At 40.3% G+C, this 23,478-nt stretch overlaps 1 protein-coding gene across 5 annotated transcripts in view; it reads right to left on the bottom strand.

Annotated features, from left to right (window-relative positions):
• Nucleotides 1-23,256, bottom strand: part of exoc6b (exocyst complex component 6B) — a 108,389-nt gene extending 85,133 nt beyond the window's left edge. For 2 of the 5 annotated variants that reach the window (XM_044182905.1, XM_044182906.1), the window contains exons 1-6: nt 23,045-23,253; nt 9,474-9,639; nt 9,214-9,261; nt 9,017-9,107; nt 8,749-8,794; nt 7,139-7,343 (exon numbers count right to left, since the gene is read on the bottom strand). In XM_044182905.1, the coding sequence (XP_044038840.1) occupies nt 7,139-7,343; nt 8,749-8,794; nt 9,017-9,107; nt 9,214-9,261; nt 9,474-9,639; nt 23,045-23,133 (645 nt within the window). In that variant the 5' untranslated portion in view covers nt 23,134-23,253. Of the gene's footprint in view, nt 1-7,138; nt 7,344-8,748; nt 8,795-9,016; nt 9,108-9,213; nt 9,262-9,473; nt 9,640-23,044 lie in introns of all 5 variants that reach the window. The other 3 variants (XM_044182907.1, XM_044182908.1, XM_044182909.1) reach the window with 2 other exon arrangements.
• Between the last annotated feature and the right edge of the window lie 222 nt (nt 23,257-23,478).

Raw genomic sequence — 23,478 nt, 5'->3', positions numbered from 1 at the left:
AAAGAAAGGCAGATTATATTTTCTTCAAGGAGTAATTCTTTCTAAGAGTTAGATTAGAGTTAGAAGATTGATACCACTCTCATATCTGTACGTTAAATATGAACCTACGGCTAGCAGCCGGTTATCTTAGCTTAGCATACAGACTGGAAACAAGGGAAAGAGTCCATAAAGTGTCAAAATTAACACGTTATAGCTCATTTATTTAATCCATACAAAAATCTAAGTGAAAAAAACAAGTTGTGGTTCTAGACGGGATAAAAGCCATTTTTGTCCATTGAACAGACCAAGTTTTGGGGGTACTGGTGAAGACAGTTTGGCAGGCCGATGTTTTTATTGCTTGAGGATAAGACTGGGTATCAAACCTCAATCCTTTTTTGAGTTTTGAAAACTGTCAAGTATTGCAAGTTGGTGTTGAATGCTTGGTCAGCTTTTCAGTCTAAGTTGAATAATTCTTTGACCACACATTTTCTGATCTGACTCTAGATATCTGGCAAAATTTCCAATCAGTCTTGTGCAGATGCTTTGTGTTAAGACAATATCAAGCAAGGATATGTTTGAGAAGTTTGGTTTATTTAGGAAAAAGGGGTTTGTAGAAGTATTGAAAAAAGAATTGTTTTGGTATTGGTACCAAAGCACAAGTACGGTATTGGCACCGGTTTTGAAAAACAATCCGAAGTGTACTCAAAGTACACTGCACAGCTGCAATATGTAGTAAAATATAAATATCAATTTGGCAATCTGTATAGAAAAATACTCTGTTTTAAATGTCTCGGATCATGATCAGGGGCAAAAACCTGACTGGGACATCCCTACTAGAGATCACTTTTTTGCAGGCAGAAGCAGAAACCAGAACCAGAAATAATGGTGTCCACTGCCAGTGAACTGTGGAGCATTATTCAGCAGACAACACACACACGCAGAGTGACTGACACAACAACCCATAAGTCTATTTTCATTTTCCCTGTGATGGTTCAATACACCGACCCAGCGCGTGCCCTTCGCCACCCTCGCTGCACGCGCACGCATGTGTGTGTTCAGTAACTAGATACAGGTAATCAATCTTCTTCCACTTCACAGGCCCAACAATCTGTTTCCCATTAGTGTGTGCGACTGTGTGCGAGTGTGTGTGTGTAAAACTACCGAATACACAGCAGAAGCTCTGAACTCGTCCTTTGCTGAAAGTAAATAAAAGAAAAAGGGAGAAAAAAAAGAGAAGGAAGGAGGGAGGGAAGATGGAAAGATGAGGAGATGGAAAGAGTGGAAGAGAGAGAAAGACAGAGACAGACATTTTGAGAGAGGGGGGGAAATGTGATGTGACAGAGTAAGAGAGAGGGAAATGACAAATGACAGGAGAGGGTTATAAAAGAATGACATTTGGAGAAGATTCTGGTTCAAAATTCCTCTCCTCTTTCCTTTTTTATCCTTCTTCTGTATCTTGTCCGACTCTTCTTCTCCTCCTATCCTCAATATTTTCATGCCATCCTTCTTTGACTTTCTTCTCCTTTTCCTTCAGCTTGCTTTGGGCATGGTGATACAATGAAAAACGATCCAGGAAAGCCAATTTGAGTAAGACAATCATTCGTTTTTTGAAGGCTTGGTAGACACAAAACATTGCACAAGAGGTTTATAATACTATGAGGGCGGATTTTACAACCACATCGACAAATTGTTTTATACAGTCTTAACAATCACCACGTAAAAAACCCCATTCATGTTGCAAACAATCTGACAGGAATTGGCACCTGCATGTATTTAATTGGCCACCACAACAGGACGAGTGCGGCAACTAACGATTATTTAATTATCGATTCATCTGCTGATTATTTACTAAACACTATAAAATGCCTGTCGCAAGACGTCAAATGTCTTGTTTTGTCCACCCAATGGTCGAAAACCCCAAACATTCTATTTACTATAATGTGAGACCAAGAAAAGCGCCAAATTCTCACATTTGAGAACTTCAAACTTCACTGAATCATCAAATGTTTGTCTTTTCTTCTTTATTTTTTGAAATCGCGCTGTCTTGTTTCCTCTTTCTTATCCCGTCTCCTCGCGCCTGCTCCTTTCCCTTTCCTCCTTCATCTTTACCTCTTCTTGCTCATCCAATTTCTGTCTTTTTCCTTTGCCCCCATCTTCCAGTGTTTACCTCTTCCCTGCCAATCCATCTCCACTCATGCTCCTCACTCATCCCTCCCATCTTCTTTTCTTCCTTGACTCTCCTTTTTGCCCCTCTTCTCCCCGTTCTCCATTTGTCTTCTTTCCCACATTTTTTTCATCATCTTCACCTCTCCTCCTCTTTTAAATTTTCCTAGTCCACCTCTTTACCATGATACCCTTACTTCCCTCTTTCCATTTACTTCCAGTATCTTCCTCTTCTTCCTTTGTTATCCTCCTTTTCTTTCTCCTCTTTTGTCCTCTTCTTCATCCTCTCTCCATCCTCTCACCCTCTAGATCCCTATCTTCTTTCATTTCCGCCTTTACATATTCCTTTCTCTCCCTCTTTCCTCTGCATCTATCATTTTCTCCATCTTGTTCCTCCTCTTCCATTTACACCTCCTTTTCCCTGTTGTCCTCTTCTTCCCCATCCCTCCCCCCTTCCCTCTTTTCTCTCTCCTTCTCTTCCCACTCTCAAACCTCCTTTCTTCCCCTCTTCACTTTCTTCTGCCTCCATCTTCCTCCCTCATCCCTCTTTCTCCTCCTCCTATGGGCATGTGGCAGCAGACAATAGCCCCATTGTAAGTCCTGTGCTCTCCTCCGTCTCCTCCCTCCAACCCCTCCTCCGCTTCCTCCTCCTCCCCCAGATCTATTTATTTTCACATCCTTGGTCGAGAGAGCTGTAACGATGGCTGGGTACAGAGAGTTAGAGCTAATTTGGAACAGAGCACACCAGAGAGACACACTGTCTGAGAGAGAAAGAGATGGAGAGACAGAAGAAATGTAACAGGATAAGAAAAAGGGGTGAGGGAGGGACAAAAGAAAGGAAGGAAAGAAGAAGAACTTCTAATTTGTTCGTCCACATCATCCACACACACACACACACATATACATACTTACGAAGCTTCTGATTGAGTGTGAGCGCTCTGAGCCAAACATCTGATACAACAACATAATCCCAGTATCAGTATCAGGACTGCTGGACCACTGAGGTTTCCATAATCTCCCTTGTAATTAGTGGTTACAGGAGTTAGTGGTTAGCTTCTTCAGTGACTGCAAGTGGATTTTCTATGCCAGCGATTCTCAAATTGCGGCCCTAGGACCCCCCACTGAAGGGTTCAAAGTGTGTGGATGTGGAGTGATGTGTGGGGACTATTTGTGCTGCGTATAAGGGTCATCTGAAGACAAATTCCTCTACACTTCCTGTACTCTAAAGTGTTTCTGACTCTTAGAGGAAATATTTTGTCATCATAGCTTCAGTTTAAATCACTATTACCTCCTTGCTTGGAGTAAAAACAAATGTTTTAACCCGCAGATGGGTGACAAATTAAGAAAAAACTAATAAAAGGGACTCCATAAGGTTTTGGGGGCCACAGGCCTCCAGAACATCTTCAATGCATTGTCATAGATTCTCCAAGTTTCAGGAGCTCTACCAGAGGGATGAATCATTCTTCCAAAAGATATTCCCTCATTTTGGATTTTGATGATGGTGGTGGAGAGTGCTGTCTAACATGTCTCTCCAGAATCTCCCAGGTGTTCAGTTGGTTTGAGATCTGGTGACTGTGAAGGCTTTAGCAAATAATTCACATCATTTTCATACTCATCAAACCATTTAGTGACCCCTCGTGCCCTGTAGGGAAGCATCTGCATTTGTTTCTCTAACTCAAATCAGTGAGTGAGTCTGTTGCTTGCAAGAGAACCTTTATCACAGGTCAACCAGAAATCCAATGTTTTGGATTAAGAGTGAGAAATGATCCTCTAGTGACATCTAGAGGACAAAATAAATAAATAAAAGAGAGGCAGATTATAATAAATATCTGCACAAAGTCATAAACCCCTACAATCTTCTTTCATAACTTTGTGACATAGAAAGTTTAAACTGACCTGAAATGCAGTAGTATTTCCATTATTGTTGTGAAATGTAAAATGGCCAGTACATTCAGTGAGAGATTCTGGTCCATGTTGACGTGATTGCCTCACACACTTGCTGCAGATTTGCTGACTTTACATTCATGCTGCGAATCTCCCGTTTTACCTCATCTCAAAAGACGCTCTATTGGAAGATCTGATCAAGGCTGAACTCATTGTCACGTTTGTGGAACAAGCTTAAGGTGACGTGCTTTGTGACATGGCTCGTTATCCTGCTGGAAGGTCATGAAGGGATACATACAGGTATGGTCGGCAACAATACTCAAGTAGGCTGTGGCATTTTAACAATGCTCAATTGTTACTAAGGTCCTGAGAAAAACAGATATTTGCAAAAACGAGCATGTGTACACAGTTGTACCTAATAAAGTGGCCACTGAGAATATATTCAGCTATAAGAAATGATTGCAACACTATAGATTCACTTTCACCCGGATGAAGCTGTAGTGCCTGCTAAAGACATCTCTCTGCCCACAGGAACCGATGAACCGAAACTATCTTCTAAATACCACAGCGAACCTACTAATGTTCAACATTTCAAATTTTCTGTCTCTCACTGCCAATTAGAACAACCAGGTTACCTAATCCGTGCTGGATTCTGTATTTGCTCATTTTGGCCTCTCTTTGATAAAACGGTAAGTGGGTGCATTTCTATAGTGCTTTTTATTCAAAGTGCTTTACAATTTGCCTCTCATTCACCAATTTACACACAGATGGCAGCGAGCTACCATTCAAGGTGCTGGTCTAACCACCAGGAGCAATTTGGGGTTCAGTGTCTTCCTCAAGCACACTTCAACATGTGGACAGGAGGAGCTGGGTGAACAACCCACTCTACCCCATGAGCCGCAGCCAACCCGACTTTGATACTACTCTTTGATATTGCAGGACAGAGTGGGACAAAGTGCAAATTCATACCAGGGATGTTGCAGTTATGAGATATGCATCTTAGACCACCAGGCCAACGATTCAGTATCTGCTAAAGGTCAAAATAAAAAATGTGGTCAAAAAGTGGCAACTAGAATATACTACACAACAGACTGTGCAGCCACTTTTCTCAGAGTCTCCATCCGCTCATCTGTCTGTCGTCAACCGCTCCTTCCTTATTCCCATCCCACCCCTTCATCCTGCAATTCCATGGAAAAACATTCCCCAAATAATGGAGGCACACAAATAAACAAGAGGCCTCACTTTGAGCTATGGATGCCACAAGAGAACACAAAAGACACAAACAGACATACTCACATGTAACTTCCTTGGCCTTGGAAAACAGAAAAACAATTAGGTAAGTGCTGAAAAGCAAGGTCTCTACATGTGAGTGTGTGTGTGTGTGTGTGTGTGTGTGTGAGCGTGCATGTTCATTGACAAGCAATGGCGTCTCCTGCAGCGCCTACATGCTTGTTTACTGGCAGTGGAACCACAGAGCAAGACACACACACACACACACACACACACACACACAGAGGCTGCTTCTGATTAACAGACAGAGAGAGAAAGACATGATGGAGAACAAAAACCAATTGTGGTTTAAGAGCCAGTAATACTGTACAGTTCTTATCAGCAAATAAACACACACACACACACACACACACACATTACATTATTTGAAATATAGAAAGTTTTTTTGATTGTCTGCATTTAACTACAAGTATTATGTACTGATTGGTATCTGCAGCAATAGTGCTGTATCAGTGGTACACCATCACAGCTGTGTAACTGGCTGAGTAAAGATGACTGCGTCCCTGGGCTCAAGCTCATAGCATCATCAGCTTTTAGCAGCTCATAGCTCGAGTTGCAAGTGTTGTAAAGAAAGGGTAGATGATTTTCAGCCATGCTTGTTGGTGGGTGGTGTGTGTGTGTGTGTGTGTGTGTTTGTTTTACACCACAGGATCTTTAAAAGGAAAGGGTGTGTGTGTGTGTTTACGTGCGCTTGTCTTTCTAAGTCGCTCCTATCCTGTCCAAATGTGTCACAGTTTATAGTACAGCTTTGTATGTACTTATTTTTGTGCAGCAGGTCATGAATAAGGCAGAGCTGACAGTTCTGATGACAAGCACAAACACAATTTGAGTGTAGGCAACGTGTTCTGGATTTCTGCATTAATTTAATTTTTTAATAAAAAGTGTGATGGGATGTGGTTACCGCAAATGGGAGATATTTGCCCTCAGGGCTTTCTGCCACAAAGTCTTACTACTTGGTTAGGTTTAGGCACCAAAACTACTTGATTAGGTTTAGGAAAAAAGAAAGGCAGAAAGCTTTTCTGCCAGACAGCCCTGAAGGCAAACGTATCCCATGTGCAATGATTGTGGAAAAAGATATATCTGGCAAGAATACCGAAAGTGATTACCTCAGGATTACTGGAAACAGTTTGGATGGTATTTGTCCATAGAATAATTCTTCTTCTTGTATCCACCTTGTTCTATTAAGAATATGTACCAAACCTACTCAACTGGTAGGTCTCTGGTTGATGTATTAACACTAGACAATATTACAAAAACTTAAAGACCACATGTTGTGTGACAAAGTTCTGTCATCAATTCCTTCAGACTTTGTTGATTAAAGGGGAACGCCACCAATTTTACAGATCCTGCATATGTGAAAAAAGTTGTGTAAAGCTTTTTTTGTGGCGCCAGAGGGAGCTGCCCAAAGTCTGATAAACTGTCTCAAGTGACGTCACTTGAGTCAGCGCCGGTTAGGGCTGAAGACTAGTTTGAAAATGTAAAAAATCTGGGGGTGTGGAGTTAGAAAGACCTCTGTGGCCCGCTCCTCATCTCAGTTTGAGGCTAGAGGATCGAGGCTACATTAGCCGCACCCAAATCTCGAACGGTCGAGTTGCATTGTGGGTAATGTAGGCACCAGGTTTTGACAAGGAAGAAGACTGCAGGGAATAAAAAAAAGACAGTATCTCTGGTTCTTCTGCTTGGGTTTTGATACCTTTTGGGGGCTTTTTGTTGTTTTTCTGTCCATCGTGAGTCCGAAAATGTTAGAGAAGTGCAATTCAGTGGAGTACTCTAAACTATCTATCAGCTGAAAGTGTGCGTATATTAATGTGTGTCTGTGTACCTGTTTGATGGCGGTCTCTCCTATCTTGTCAGAGTGTTTCCGGATGCTCTCCAGGAAGTCTCTCAGCTGTGTCATGGCCGTGTCCCGGATCTGTGTCCTCAGTTTGGGGATGTTTTCTGCCATAATGGAGCAGAACCGGTACTGACCCGCACTGGGAAGACACGTATGTTCCAGCTGCTCCAACGTCCGCAGCGCCGGGTAGTACCTAACACACGCACACACACACAAATACAAAGCATTTGAAAAGGTCCACTTAATTTATTTATTCAATCATACAGTAAATTGATTTCTTATGAACTTAATTTAAACTTCAGGTTCAGATTAAACTTTGATTTTTTTTGGGAGTTTACTGCCAGCTGTCCTGCCCTTACACAGCTAATGTAGCTTTGTAGGACTGTGCAGATGCCAATTCAATCTGTTAAGTTTCTGGTTAAGGGAGGAAACACTTGCAAAACTAACAAACACAAAGGAATAAAACACTGTCTTGTCTGTCAGAGGCATGACTAAAAGCAAGCAGAAACACACAAAGATAAACACAAGCGCACACACAGAAATAAATACATTCAGATACACCTCAGGGATCTTTGGCAATACAATATCCCCCAAATACTTCACTCCACTGCAACCCTCACACACACTTTCCCTCTCTAGGAGCCGTCGTTGTTGGCTGACCTCTCCCTGCTCTCTGCGAGCCCGGCAGCCGCAGGACAGAGAGAAGTAGAAAAACACACAAACAAACGACAAATTTATGACCAACCAGACTCCTGTCTACAGGTCAGGCCAAGCGCAGGGAGGGGAGAAAAGACACAGAGTGAAGCAATTTGTGTCCCTATTCCAAATGCTCTTGCTCCATCTAGTGGCAGCCAGTTAAAAAACAGTAGTCAAAATGGTCAAAGTGCACCATTTACTAATGCAATTAATATCCAAATGCATATTAAAAGGAGCCGCAGTATGGAAAGCATGTTTAAACATCAGTATATTCATCAGGCATCTGTGTTATCTCATGATGATAACCTTAAACACACAAGATCACAGTTAAGACAACTTTTGGTTTCTCCCAAACAGAACTACGTTTCCCATTAAGCCTGCTGCTTCCTGTTACTAAGAGGAGAATTCTTAATGTTTCACTGGAGAAGATAAACATGTGAGCAGAGAATTTTCCATCTGTCTTTCATGTTTTCCACCATCTGCTCATCATGTCTTAAACCAGACCCAGCAATGCTTTCCAACTCTGAATAACTCTGAAGAAAGAGAGTCCACTTCCTATCCAGGAGCGTGGGTCCAGAGCCAATGCTCCGGCTCTTCAACGCCCCACAGAGCCAGTTTTCATAGCCAAGGGTCAGCACCCCAAGGACCCCTCCTTCGCCTTCTGCATGATTGACTACAAATCCGACCCCAAAAACTGACCCTCCAGGGCTCCTGTATCCATATTTGAGTTCGTATGAAAAATGCAGCAAACCACTTTGTGTTTGATGTAGACATTTTTTTTTTTTATGAAAATTTAGAAACCTTTATCTGCAGAAAATTTCATACCCAAGATTTTAGTACTCAAACTAAGAGAGTTTTAATTTAGGTGAGATGTAAGCTGAAAAACAGAATCAGTAACATACCTTTTGGCCCTCATCTGCTCTTGAAGTCTGCTGTACATCTCCAAGACTGGGGAAAGCAAAGTGAGATGAAGCAAAAGACCGTTCATTTGAATTAAGGACAGGGACGATCTTGTAGGACTGCTTTTTTGTTCTCTATGTTCACGTATATATGAGCAGAGCTGCTGTGAAAATAGATCTACCTTAAAACACAAAGTAAGGAGTCAAATATGAGCCTAAAAGTATTCCACACTGTGCATCTCATGCTCATACTGTATGTAGTTTGTGTTACCTGGCAGGCAGTGCGTCAGTTTGTCTATGGTGGTAGCGATGTTTCTCTGTTGCATTCGACACTTTTGCAGCTCCTCCATAGAGCCGATGAGCTGACGAGAGGAGAAAGAGGAGGTGAAGAAAGCGGCATTAGTGAATTAGTCTCCAGAAACAAGTCCTGATTGGTCAGTATTGATATTTGTGAACCTGTCAACTTACCTCTTTGCCATCATCCTGAAGACGCCTGTTGGTCTCAGTCACCTGACTCTGAGAGAGAAAAACAACAAACAAATGAGAGAAAGAATTAAAGTAGTCTATTTTTTACCTTATGTTTCTATGTGTCCTTAAACATTGAGCTCAAAACCTCTATCTCTCCATAATTCTCTTAATCTTGAACATTGCTCCATCTTTACGTCCATTAATCAGTCTCTGCTCAACTTTGTTACTGAGTACTCCCCTTCCTCCCCATCCCTCCTTACCTTCAGTTTCTGCGCCTCTCCTCGTACTTTGAGCAGCTCTGTGATGGAGTCGACGAACCCCTGGAAGTGATGGTTACACAGCTTCTCGATCTCTCTGTCGTGGTTCCTGATCCGCACGTCAAGCTTCTCCATGAAGAGGCCATGTTCCTGACCATCGTACACCGACCTGGAGAAAAAGAAAGAAAAGACCACGGGTAAGACATTTACATTCTTTTTAAATCCTCCGAAGTCTCAGATCACTTTTGAAATTCTTATTTTACCCCCAAAACCCAGAGTTTTTCCTTTTTTGTTAACTTTTTTTGGACACCTCCACTTTACAACTATTGAAAGTTTGGGGCTAGCAGCTTTTCCCCCCTGAATCTTTTGATCTCAAACAATGATAAAATATAATAATAATAATAATAATAAAACTTTATTTATAGAGCACTTATCAAAACAAAGTACAAAGTGCTTCACAACAAGAAAAATAAAATAACACAGTGAATGACGAAATATAAAGAAATAAAACACATGAAATACAGAAAAGCAATAAAATAAACAGTAAAATAAACAGCCAGTTCACGTAAAATCAGGATATGCTTTCAGATAAAAATGTGTTTTGAGACGAGATTTAAACGAAGACACCGACTCAGACAACCTAATTTCTTCGGGCAAGTTGTTCCAGAGCCTCGGTGCGCTGATAGCAAAAGCTCTGTCCCCCTTAGTTTTCATCCTGGCCTCAGGAACAGACAGGAGACCCCTGCCCGAAGATCTCAAACTACGTGAAGGTTCATAAGGGATTACAAGGTCTAAAATATAATCTGGGGCCAGGCCATGAAGAGCCTTAAAAGTAATCAACAAGATCTTAAAATCAATCCTAAAACCAACAGGGAGCCGATGTAAAGAGGCTAAAACAGGTGTTATGTGGTCATACTTCTTGGTCCTGGTTAACAGCCTAGCAGCTGAGTTTTGTACAGTCTGCAGTCGTGTCAGAGTTTTTTTGATTAAGACAAGTGAACAGAACAAAATACAGCTCAACTTACAAATATTTGCTTTCCTGGCCTTAACAATATTTTAAAACACAACAATAATGCTTCACTAGATTTCGAGAAATATTACTCCACTTCTACATGGCGTATAGATTTCAATGTGGCATCAACTGAAACATTAAAATCCACTTTTCTCCACTTATTTCTTTGCATTACAAGACAAAGTAATTACTGAAAAACGAATTAACTCCCAGATCCTGGAGACACAGGAAGGAGAGAGGAGAAAGAATGAAGAGGAAGTCAAAGAAAAGAGGTTGCTAACCTGAGGAGTAGTTTATTGCTTCTTCACTGATGCTGTACATTGTTTAGCTACTAATTAAACGCTCTGCAAGTGAAAGACAAAAGGAGGAACAAGGAAGAAAGGGAGACAGAGATGGGGTCGGGCATCAAGTTGTGGAATGGGTGCATCTACAAAATACATCCAACAGGGGGCATTACTGCAATGCTCTTCAGCAACGCCCTGCCTCACATTTCCATACATTCACAGCTAGGACCAAAGCAACCAACCACAGCCTGTTGTTATTTTGAGACTCCACTAGGTTAGCTTCCAGTTCAATGCCTTGCTTAAGGGCATGTCAACAATAAGGGGAATGCTGTGTCCCAATTCCATACAACATAATAATAATAATAATAATAATAATAATAATAATAATAATAATAATAATAAAACAATGCTACATAACTGTACACAGTGTGTGCCATAGTATAGTTTTTGCAGTTAGTATCCAAGAAATCAACGTACTTTACCATTTTGTAAAAACGTTTGGTTTTTTTAATGCAAATATTTAATACACTTTAACGAGCTGTCGGCCAACAGAAAATGAATCCGCAACTATTCTGATAATTGTTTGGGACATTTTTCAAGCTAAAAATGCTAAAACTTCTATGGTTGCAGCTTCTCATTTGGGAAGATTTGCTGCTTTTCTTTATTTGATATCAGTGTAAACTTTGGGTTTGGGACTGTTGGTGAATAAAACTAACGATTTAAAAAAAGGTGTCACTTTGGGCTGTTGGAAATTCAGAATCAGAAATACTTTATTGATCCCCGTAGGGAAACTCTTTGTTACAGTAGCTTGCCTTTACGTCAGTGCACACAGGAGAATTGCCATTTCTGGCCATTTCTGACATTTTACAGACCAAATGATTAATCGATTAATTAATTGACAACATTTTTGGTTTCATTTTCTAAGGTGTTTTAGGAGACAGTTAATCATCATCACCCCCCCCCACCCCCGGCAGGCTTTCAGCAGCCATTAGGAAACCAAAACAACACTCCGAGTGAGAGGCTTCATCCTGGATGTTTCCTGCCTATAGGCAATCCACCAAAGTGCTGCTTTCACCTGACTAAAAGCAGAGTTTAAAAAAAACATGGTGTGATCTAATATCTATTACGGCTGCAACTAACAATTATGTCATTATCGATTAATCTGACTTAAACTTATTTTCTCAATCAATTAATCTATAAAATGTCAGATACTAGTGAGAAACACACATAATTTCCCACAGCGACATTTTCCCAACCAGCAAATGTTTTGGCAAAACTATTATTCAATTATCAAAACAGTTGCAGATTAATTTTCTGTTGATCGACTAATAAACTAACTGATTAATCATTGCAGCTCTAAAATCTATATCATGTTTTATTGCCACATTTATCAATAACAATGAATGTAGCAAAAATGATTACATCAGTACATGGCCGTTCCTTTCTCATGCTGGCTTACTTTTGATATGTTTGTCTGGATTAACAACAGCTAACTGGTTGGTTTATTGTGTGGCTGGATGCCACCGGTTATTGTAGTAGCCATTTCAGTTTAATTACAAGGGATTCAGAATACTTAATAATTGAAAACTTTGATGAGAGAATCAGAATCAGAAATACTTTATTGATCCCCGTAGGGAAACTCTTTGTTACAGCAGCTCGCCTTTACGTCAGTGCACACAGGAGAAAGTACTAGCAAACAATATGATACACTATAAAACACTATAAAAACAGGTCAGAACATAAATTAAGTATCAGGTCGGTAATTTAACAGAGAGAGATTGAGATTGGTAAGAGATTCACAATGTCGTACATTTGTTAAATTCTGGATATCATCCAGCCTTAGTTGTGAGCGACTCTGGGAGTAAACAAGCTTTGATTGGTTAGGTTAACTCAAGTTAGAAGTTGAACATATTTTATTTTATTTGTCAGTGAATCAGTTTTACACAATGGAACTGACTGGGTGCATAAGAGCTGCAGGTGCTTACAGTTCAACTCTCTAACACGTATAACCCACAGCGCTATAGGACACTAAGAAAAAGGACGGGTCTGTGTTTTTGAAACACTAAGAAACAAACCGCATCATCACAAAGTCAAATATGTCTCCGTAGATAAAATGTGGATAAAAAACTGTTTATGTATGTTGGATGTCTGTCTGATGGTCAAGAAGTTTAAACAAAATATGTCTCCTTTCAAACAATATATTAAACTGGTCTCACAGAAAAGGTATTTGTATTTGAGTATTTTGTGTACAAGCCTTTTCTGTAATAGTGATTAGAGTTCTTCCTGTGTTCTTTCCCTCCCAAAAACAGCACACACACAAACCTGTGTATGGCTTGAATCCCCCAACCTTCCTCCTGTTGAACAGGAAATGCCCGACTTGTACAATAGAGAGCAGGTCTGACGCCACATTGTGCTTTCTTCACAAACACACACACACACAAGTTGGTTTCACTATCCCCATGGGGAAGTCATTGACATAATGCTTTCCCTAGCCACTAACCTTAACCATCACAACTAAGTGCTTAACCTTAACCCTTACCCTAACCTAACTGTAACCTGTACCCTAAAACCAAGTCTTAACCATCAAAAAGCAGTCTCTACCCGTAGGGACCTCAATTTTTGTCCCCAGGGGTAGAGACTGCTTTTTGAGGTGACACAGGTCCCCGTGGGTTAGTGTCCCCACCGATATAAGAACATGAAACACACACACACACACAACACAGAGCCAACTCAGTGTGTGCTGACATCAAACAAAGACCTTCATAGAAACAACCATACATCTAAAATGTATATAATGAACTACAAGAATGTTTGCATGTGTGAGCACGTTCGCCGAGGTTCATAGTCTGCCCAACCACTACCCTCAACAAACACTGAGCCTCGTAAAGTCACTGGCTGAAAAAAAAATCAAACATAGACATGATATTATAAAAAAGTGAATGAATCAAGATGTATGAACAAATGAGAAAAGATGAGAGAGCATGCTTGGATCAATTTCTGCGAATGACATGAGAGAGAGAGAGAGTCATATCCCTGATGACATCATCAATGTGTCAGCTGTTTAGCAGATCATTATCATGGCTCAAATGATAATCCAGATTAGTTTCCTCAATATTTGGATCATAATTACTGTCATACAATGGTATCATAAGCAGTACCAACGACATGTTGTGTATGTTGTGTTGCTTTTTGGTGAATAATAGAGGTTGGTAAATGGAAAAAAAAAAAAAAAAAAGATTACTTCATTCTCCTGTAAAATCTCCAAACAATAGCTGGTTTCCTGACAGTGTGGACTACTGTTGAGATTAGCATGTGTGTTAGCAGTGCCTGGTACTGTTGGCCACCGAGAGGAGAGGAGCATGCTTGGCTTCTTTGCTCCTTTGTACTTGTCTGTTTCTAACTACAGTATGGGTCCAGTGATGCACAAAAGTTGGATGTTTCACTCAAATGGGATCGGGTAAATAAATCTGTGGTTCGCGCCAGACACGTAAATCAGAGGGATCACCAGAATGTAATCAATTTAAAAAGATAGATGAAGCCAGCGATGCTACGTATTCCACGCCTGAAAAGGGCTTAAATATCCTTCAAATAGGCTAATTGAAATACTTGATACTTTCACCTCTTCAGGCCTCTAAATGTCCTTAAAATTAGACAAATTCAAGAAGGCAAAATTCACTGCTCACAACCCATGACCACACTAAGGCCATAACCTGTGATGAGGGGTCAGTGCAGATGAAAATAGCCATTTGGCCAAAATCTGGCATATTTACAATTAATGAATGCGCATTGTCCAAGATTAAAATAAACAAAATAAAGTTAGATGCCGACCACCTAAAGACAAGTTCTGTCAAAGTTGTTTTCACCAGCTTTTAGGTCAACACGTGTTTGCCATGTGTTTTATGTTGTCCACAACAAAATACTATGAATAAAATATCTAGATATCCACTTATCTCTCTCTCTCATTGTTCTCCTCTCTTAGTGTCTGTGAGTGTGTGTTTGATGTCAGGAGGACTGAATAATCAGCAAAACACAAAAACACATTCCACTGCAAAGCTACATACAGTAAGTGCATAGAAAGGAGAAGGGAAAAGAGCAATGGAAATATGAAAAGTATGGAGGTGATGCAGACTTTGAAGGAGGAGGTGTTAGAGGAGTGGATGACAGGATCACGGGAGAGGAGGAAAAGGAGGAAAATATGGCTGGTTGGATGGATTTGTGGCACTAAAAGTTTGAAATCAAGGAGCACTGACACGAAGAAGTAAAAAAAAAAAAAAAAGCTGCTCTCAGTTATGATATTATTATAAACAGCTGCCCGTGTGTGTGTGTGTTTTCCACAGGCGGCTTGACAGCTGGCTAAATAGGATCTCAACCCACTTAAGATGAGCACACCAGTGTGTATGAATGTGTGTGTGTTTGTGTGTCTTCCCAAGTACAGACTGATGACTCAGCGGGGTGTGTGTGTGTGTGTGTGTGGGCTATAACAAGCTTGTGGCAAGTTACTCCCTCCCTTCTCTCACTAGTGCAACCCTACGGACACACACAGTCCTTCAGAACTACTCAGGACATGCTAAATGTTACAATTCATCCTACATGACTGTGTGTACCAAATTCCATGTCAGCCCATCCAATAGTTGTAGAGACAACTAAAAAAAACACAAATGTCAACTTCATGGTGGCGCTAGAGGAAAATATCAGGTGATCACCAAAGTCAGTAGGATTCATCGTCTAAGACACTTGAATGTATGTACAAAATTTCATGGCAATCCATCCAATAGTTCCTGAGATATTTCAGTCTGCTATTCATAGAAGATGGCTAAAAAGTACTGCGGTCCAATGCCGAGCCCTCGAGTAAAGACGACAACAACGTACAGATTTTCTTCTTCAGCCAGTCTATTATTTTCTGATAAATCAACACCTCAGAGTGCATTATTATGTTTATACAGTGGCCACAAGGAAAACAAACACAGACAAACAGTCAGTTTAACTCATGGTTAGCACACTCTCACCAGTTAACCGACGGCAAAGCATCAGTATTGTTGCTATGGTTACCTGCAGTTTAATATACCTTATGCACTGATTTAAACTGTGGTTTAACTGTCCAGCAGAGTGTCTGAGCTGTTCCATACAATTTAAATGAACATCTGCCAACCAATCAGAAATAAGCATTTTCCATGGCCATATAGTAGAAAACCACATAATGAGCACACACATAAAGGTTCCCTATCATTAATGGCTAAATCTGACGAAACTCACCAGCTGCACACTGTTAAACACAGGGTGGAGCTCAGTACACACACACACACACACACACACACACACACACACACACAGAGGAAGCATTTTAAAGTTATTGATAGGGGTTCTCCTTGCTTGCAGCTGCATAACTGGAGCTGACTTGATTAGATTAGCCGACATGACATATAGCACATCTTGGTATGAGCTCAGCTACAGACAAACAGATATGGAAGCATGAGGGGTTGTGACACATTCAGCCATTTCTGAAGCAACACACACAAGCAACACGATCTGTCAGCAACAGGCAGAGAACTGCTCACACAGGGTTCAAATTTATTGAAACATCTGATAAAAAAAAAACCTTGATATTCTTACAGTATCTGGCAAAAACAGCACAAACTCCATGAGTTTTCTAACATTTTATAAACACAGACAATTAGTCAAAAAGTAATCGATATATTAAACAATACCTCTAGCGCTCAGTGCAAACTTAATAAAACTGGGGCTGCAACTAACAATTATCAATTAATCTGAAGATTATTCTTAATCAATCGATCAATTGTTCAGGATGCTCCTTTTGTCTAACCGACAGTTAAAACCCAAAAGATATTTAATTTACTATCACATGAGACAAAAAAGCAGCAAGTCCTCAAAACTGCGAAGCTGGAAAAATTAACGTTTGGCATTTTTATTTCACAAATGCTAACAAAAACGATAAACTATTAATCAAGTATCAAAATAGTTGCTGATTAATTTTCTATCGATCGGCTAATCGATTAATCAACTAATTCTAAAAATGATTTATTAGAGTCTGAGTTTGCCACGTTTATATTTCTACAGTGATTTGAGGGATCATAGCGAATTACACAGTTTGACAATTAAAAGAGTGGAACCATTAAAGTTTCAGTATATAAGCAACATTTTAGATTAGATTCAACTTTATTGTCATTACACATGTACAAGTACAAGGCAACGAAATGCAGTTTAGGTCTAACCAGAATGTGTATAAATGCAGGATAGAGCAGTATTATGAAAATATTTTACAAGTGGTACTATGGACATTATATACAGATGGCATTACTATAAACAGAAGTAAACTGATGGATATGTACAATAATGAACTGGACTGGGCAGAACAGTAGTGCAATGAAGATTAAGTAGTCCAAATGATGGACTGAAATAGTTAACAGTGCAGCAGATGAGTTATTGCAGTATTCAGTACATAGTACTGGAGTGCAAATGATGCAGTACATGTATAAATAAATAGTCTGGTAGTCCAAATGAACATGTGGTACATGTAGCAAAAACAATATAGCAGCATTTAAAGTTAAGGTATATGAGGGGACAGTGGAAAGAAAGACACAGGAACCCAAGAAAAGCAGATATTTGAAGTTAAGTTACATCTGTAGAAGCTACATGCATCTTTGACACAAAGGGATATGCGCTGTGAAAAACCACACATTTTGTCTTTGTATTGATTGCTGCGTTTTCTTGCACTTGTTTGCCATTTTGCAGCTAAATCTGCTGTCTTCCAGACAAATTGTTTCTTCTTGCAGAGACACTGAACTGCTCTGTCACGGATTCACGTGTCTCTCTTTCTAATTTCTTAACGATGTCACTCTTTCATCACTCGTTTGTATAATCACAACTTTCCAGTGATCATCAGCTTCTGCCCTGAAACTGTGTGTGTTTTTATGCGAACTGTAATGTGAGTGTGCTTCTCAGGATAATTGCTGTTGGTTGGAACAAGAACTCCCTCATCGACCGTTAAGAAGCAGAGAGAAACTCTTAGAGGGAAAGATGAAAACAGAGGAACAACAGGCCAGACAAAAATCGTCTCTGAATGATTATTGTTTCCTGATATTTTGGGTATTACTTGAAAATACTTGTTTTAAATAAACACGCGTAAACAAATGCAGATAACCCCGCAGACTCCAAACTGCTTATTTTTGGGGGTGACTGTTCTTGTGATGATGTAACTTATATCTGAGACCAATATGACCTGACAGTGATGCAGAAAAATCCAGCATGCGCACACAGTAACTGTGTGTGACTATGTGTGTGTCTCTGCATTTGTATATGTACAGTAAGTGTGACACTCAGCCACATCAGCTGGTTTGCTGGTTTGTCATTTCTATGCTTTGTTGTCCATGCTGCACTTAGGCTGACATGGCTCCAAAATTAAATTAACAGTCGCAGGTGAATGTTAAGATTTCCTCACTGTCATGGGCAACCCTGAAAAAAATTCAAATTCGAGCATTCGCAAACAAGCCCAAAAAGGTCGGATTTATTAACACAAAATTAGAAGTGATCTGCACCATGAGCTTTAAAGAAAAAGAAAATCTGAATTTGATACTATGACATTCACCGTGTAACCTCTAAAAGTATTGTATAAAATGGTTGTTTGTCCGACCAACAGTTAACGGTTCACACTTTTCTCTCAACCAACTAATGAATTAATCATCTAATGCTTTCAGCACTACTTTAAAGCCTCTATAACCATGATTTGGCCACAACAAATGACTTTCAAGCTTAAAGTCTCAACAGTGTTAAATGTTAGGAACTGTTGTGGATAATCAAGATAACAAGGCATCAGTGGTGTAGCCATACTTTGTCTACTTAAAGATCTGTTTGGAAATGCAGTCCCAAGCTAGGCTTGCTAGGCTGCAAAAAATCGAACACGCAACAGACTGGTGATGTATATTTAACAACAAAGACGGGAAGTACCATGAACTAAGTAAGAAGAACTAATCAGCTGAAGCAACACCATCCAATAAAGCATGCAGAGTGACAGCGAACAGTGTCAAACACCAGCAATTAGACCCACCTGCTAAAACAAGGCACTCTGAGAAACACCTCTGCACCAAACTGTCTGATTTTTCTAGCCTTAACAGGCACATCACACATTGTTGTTGTTGTTGTTTAAATGGTACAGACAAGGTGCCAACACATACGGTCATAAATTAAAAAGGGACAGTTCACCCCAAAATCAAAAATACATATTTTTCCTCTAACCTGTGGTGCAATTTGAATCCATCTAGAGTGTTTTGGTCTGAGTTGCCAAGTTTTGGAGATATTGGCCATAGAGATGTCTGCCTTCTCTTGAATATAATGGGACTATACGGCACTCGGCTTGTGGTGCCCAAAGCGCCAAAAAAAAAAAAAAAAAATAAAATAAAATAATTATTATTTGAAAAACTTAACAGCAATGTGTGTTTCCAGTAATCATGACTTGGTTACTAAAGATAATCCACAGGCCTTGATGTGAGCAGTTTCACGTAGGAACTATTTTCTAAACTACACCCGCCAACCGCATCACTGCACAGAAGGAAGCGTGCAGCGATACAGTGATACCGCTAGCTCACCTAGCACCACTGAGCTAGCTAACGTTACAGCTCAGCAGAGGAGGACACCAGTAATGTTTACATCCTGCGCTGTCACGACCACGAGCCTCTCGTCCATGAGCAGATGCATGCTTTCTTCTGCGCGATGATAACCCTTCTGTTTATTTTTTGAATAACGTATTAATTTAATTAGTAGGGATGGCCCCAATCCAAGGTCTTTAATATTGGGTATCTGACGATGCCGAGTCCAATCAGATACTCACTTACATGTTGATTAAATATGTATCTGACATATTGAACAGGTGTAGCTTACTTAATCTGACACACCTTATTTTTCACAAGCTACTTGATCCAAATACTGGAGGTCATGATTCAAAACTATCACGCTTAGTTTAAGTTTATACGCTTACATTATTGATATATGAATGAAAGCTTGTCTGGGAAAATATGCGACTCCTGAAACTGACGTGATCAGCTAGACAGAAGACGTATAACTCAGCTGTTACATGTGAGATGTTATACCACGTCTCTTCACAGTCAATTTCTTAAATGTCTTTTAGGCTTAACCTGAGGGACTTCACTGACTGATTAGTATTCTCCTGGCAATACATAGTGGTACACAAATACAGTATAACAATATTTAACAATTCCATATAGAGCAACACGTAGACAGACCCAGGCCTTTCCTGTCTTTAGGTGAATGTTTGTAACCTGAGGGAGTTGGCTGACCAGTCCTGCTCATGTCAGATCTATTCTGTCAGGGAGGAATGCTGCAGCCAGCCTCGACCTGCACACTGCTGCTGCAGGAGAGCACACACACACACACACACACACACACACACACACACACACACACACACACTGCCAACTCTCACTGCCAACCTGTTTTTCCTGGCTGTTTAAAGAGTCTTGGTCCTGGGAAAGTTACTATTGAGGACGGTTTGGAGGAGGACGAACATTAGAATCCTTATGCTTGAAAATATGGCTAAATATGCAAAACTATGCAAAATGGTCGCAGTTGTAAACGTACTCTTATATCAGAAAGCATGTCCTCTACAAAGAAACATTGTTGCTCAATCGGAGGACAAAATAAGGTAAATGTAAATTATCCTTAAAAAAAGATTTCAGTAAACTTCAACAAACAAATGTTTAAGAAGTGTAGCATAAACAAAAATAGGGCTGCAACTAAAAATAATTTTCTTGATTAATAGTTAGGTGTATAAAAGGTCTTCAAATTTGTTTGTTTTTTGTTTTGTTTTTTTACAACAGGCCAAAACCAAAAGATATTCAATTTACTATCAAAGAAGACCAGCAAATATTCACATTAGGGGGGCTGGAACCAGAGAATTGCTTTTAAAAAATGACATAAACAATTAATCAATTATCAAAATTGTTACCAATTAATTTTCTGTACATCAACTAATCGATTAATTGACTAAACATTTCTGCTCTAAAGTAAAACATCTTACACACCTCAGTCAACTTCCACCTACAGCAGTGTAGTAATGCTGAATAAATCCATTTAAGTTAAAATAATCCAAATAAGTCCATTTTCTTATTTCAGGCATTCGAGTAAAGATCCATAACATTTGCTGATTGCAGCTACGTAAATGCTCAGAATTTTTTTTCTCCAGAGATTAAGTGATATTTCCTTCATTTTGATGATTAATTATTTCATGAGAATTTTTTTCCCAATCAATCAACAGTGAAAATAAACTGTTACAGCCCAACAAAAACGATTTCTGAAACAGGAAAAACTGATGAGAGGTTACCTCCTGCCGATATGACTTACACCCTAGTAATTCATAATACCCAGCTACTATTTAAGACAACAGAAGTTATTTATTGTTTTGTTGTTTCCTATCGTTGGCTATTGGCTTCACACACTGACAAACAAAAGGAAAGGGCAGCCAGCAGAGCAATTTCTAGTCCCCCAAACATTTTTATCTATGTAGAACATGTTACAGCTGCTTGAATTTCTCTGGTAAGATTCGACAAAAAAGGAAACTATTTATAGGCAGTGTCTTTCATCTAAATGCGGACACAGGCAATCCAAAAATTTGTTGCAAACATAGACTGTGCTATTATATTTTAAGTGTGTGACTGTGCACCGGTTGAAGTGCTAATACAAAGAATCAGTCTGACAGAAACAGGAAGCTGGAAGACATGAAACATCACACAGTGGTGTGTATAGACAGAGAAATTATATTCTTGCTGTCTGCCTGAGTCGCTCACCATGCCACTGACAAACACACTCAGAGGAGAATGTGTCAGCCAGAGGTGTCAAACAAAGTTGTCAACTCATGTGGCAACTGCATCTTGAGAGGGCCAGTAAACACACACACACACACACACACACACACATCTCTGGGTTTGCTAACATCCCATCAGGCACAGTAATTGGCCTAAATAACGAGCTTAATACTACTATTAGGAGAAAATTATAAACACAGAGGGACAAGAAGAAAACACACTTGCAAAGGCGAGCACGCGCACACACACACACACACACACACCTTTGACAAGCCTTCAATAGCCCAGTTCCTCTGTTGCATTTCCCTGTATATTCACTACCTATTTCCTCTTTGGACAATCAGTTCAAAGACCGCTGGCCAAGGACACGTTTTTTTCGGAGAGGAAGAAAATAGGATAAAATTAGCACCAATCAAGGTAATTTTTAAACGACATGCAGGCGCTGCTTATAAGTACACAAACCAAACTGCAAACCAGACTGTGTTCTCCTTGTATTTTGGGTGTCTGGCACATTTAGCATTGCTCTTCACATGAAAGCTGAGCAGAAAAAAACAAGGGCTGTGACCCATTTCAGGTCCAAACACAGCTGAAGTAATGCTGCAACAAGAACATACCCTCCCCACTAATGGGATGTGAAATCATGTAGCCTGGCACACGCACCAAAATTAACAGAAAAGTCATTCAGTCTGAAAGTGCATTTTCCACTAAATTATTGAGCAACAGTCTAAACACTCACACGCATTCAAACATCAACCAGTGGCTTGCTGTGTGGTGTATATTGCGGTGTTATCACCCCAAATCACCCCAGGAGTATTTGAACTAAAGGACTCATTCATTGTGTGCACAGGCAGAGCTGCTGCACTTGACACTCCTTGATATATCTTGGCTGTTGCTAGCCACCTAGCAGGCTAACTGACAATAACTAGCCACCAAAACTGCTCCAAATAAGTTGACCGACTTCAGTGACAAACACAACAGCCACCTTGTCAACAGAAAGCGCTTAGCTACCAGAAACAACATCGACTCCCATTGTAAGCTCTGACACCAGTGAGCAGAATATAAATTAGTTAGCTAGATTAGCTAACGTTAGCCTAAGTTGCTGAAATGCCTCTGGATAAAGTTGACAAACTTTGGCGACAAAGCTATAAAAAGGACAGTGCTGGGTTAAAAATCCCAGACAGTTAGGACTCACTGTACATGTTTAGACACCTGCACAGTGTTCACTGTATAAATTAGCTGGCTTTTATGTTTGCTAAAGTTAGCCGGCTAGCTGTCCGATAATGGACACATGAGCGTTAAAGTTTTGAGCAAGCTCCCGGAGTCTAGGAGTTGCTAACTCGGCGCTAGTCACAGCTAGCCGCGCTCCCTCGGCTGGGTGACGCCGTGGGTTCAGCTGCTTCCATGGGGGTTAACCAGGACACCCGCCGCCGCCGGGGACTTACTTACCGGAGGGTCGGCCCAATACAGTTGGTGTCTGTGCTCTCGATCTCCCGCAGGATACGCTCGTGTTCGGCGGCTGTCTCCACACTCGCCATCCTGCATGTTGCTCTGGACGGTTCCGAGCCGAGCTGAGCTAAACCGAGCGGACTGGCTGGCTCCGTGCGTCACGCAGGAGGAACCAGAGGGTTGGTTCGATGTTTTTACAGAGCAGCCCGAGTGAGCGGAGTTTCCCCGTGTTTAAAGAGGGACGACACAGTTATGAACACCTGTACAATGTTAACTTTAATGTTATAATGTTTAGTTGCAACAAATAGGCTGTTTGGTGAGTCGAAAATGTAATTGAATGAATAAATACAGTGAGTTGAATCAGTTAAGTTAATTTCAAACAGAAAAGCTTTATGATTCCCTTTCCTCTATTCAGCTAATAAACAATTTATTTT

Source organism: Siniperca chuatsi, linkage group LG22 (genome assembly GCF_020085105.1).
Source record: "Siniperca chuatsi isolate FFG_IHB_CAS linkage group LG22, ASM2008510v1, whole genome shotgun sequence".
Lineage (NCBI taxonomy): Eukaryota > Metazoa > Chordata > Actinopteri > Centrarchiformes > Sinipercidae > Siniperca > Siniperca chuatsi.
The sequence above is the reverse complement of the archived record's forward strand: the minus strand, read 5'-3'. Positions and strand labels throughout refer to the sequence as shown.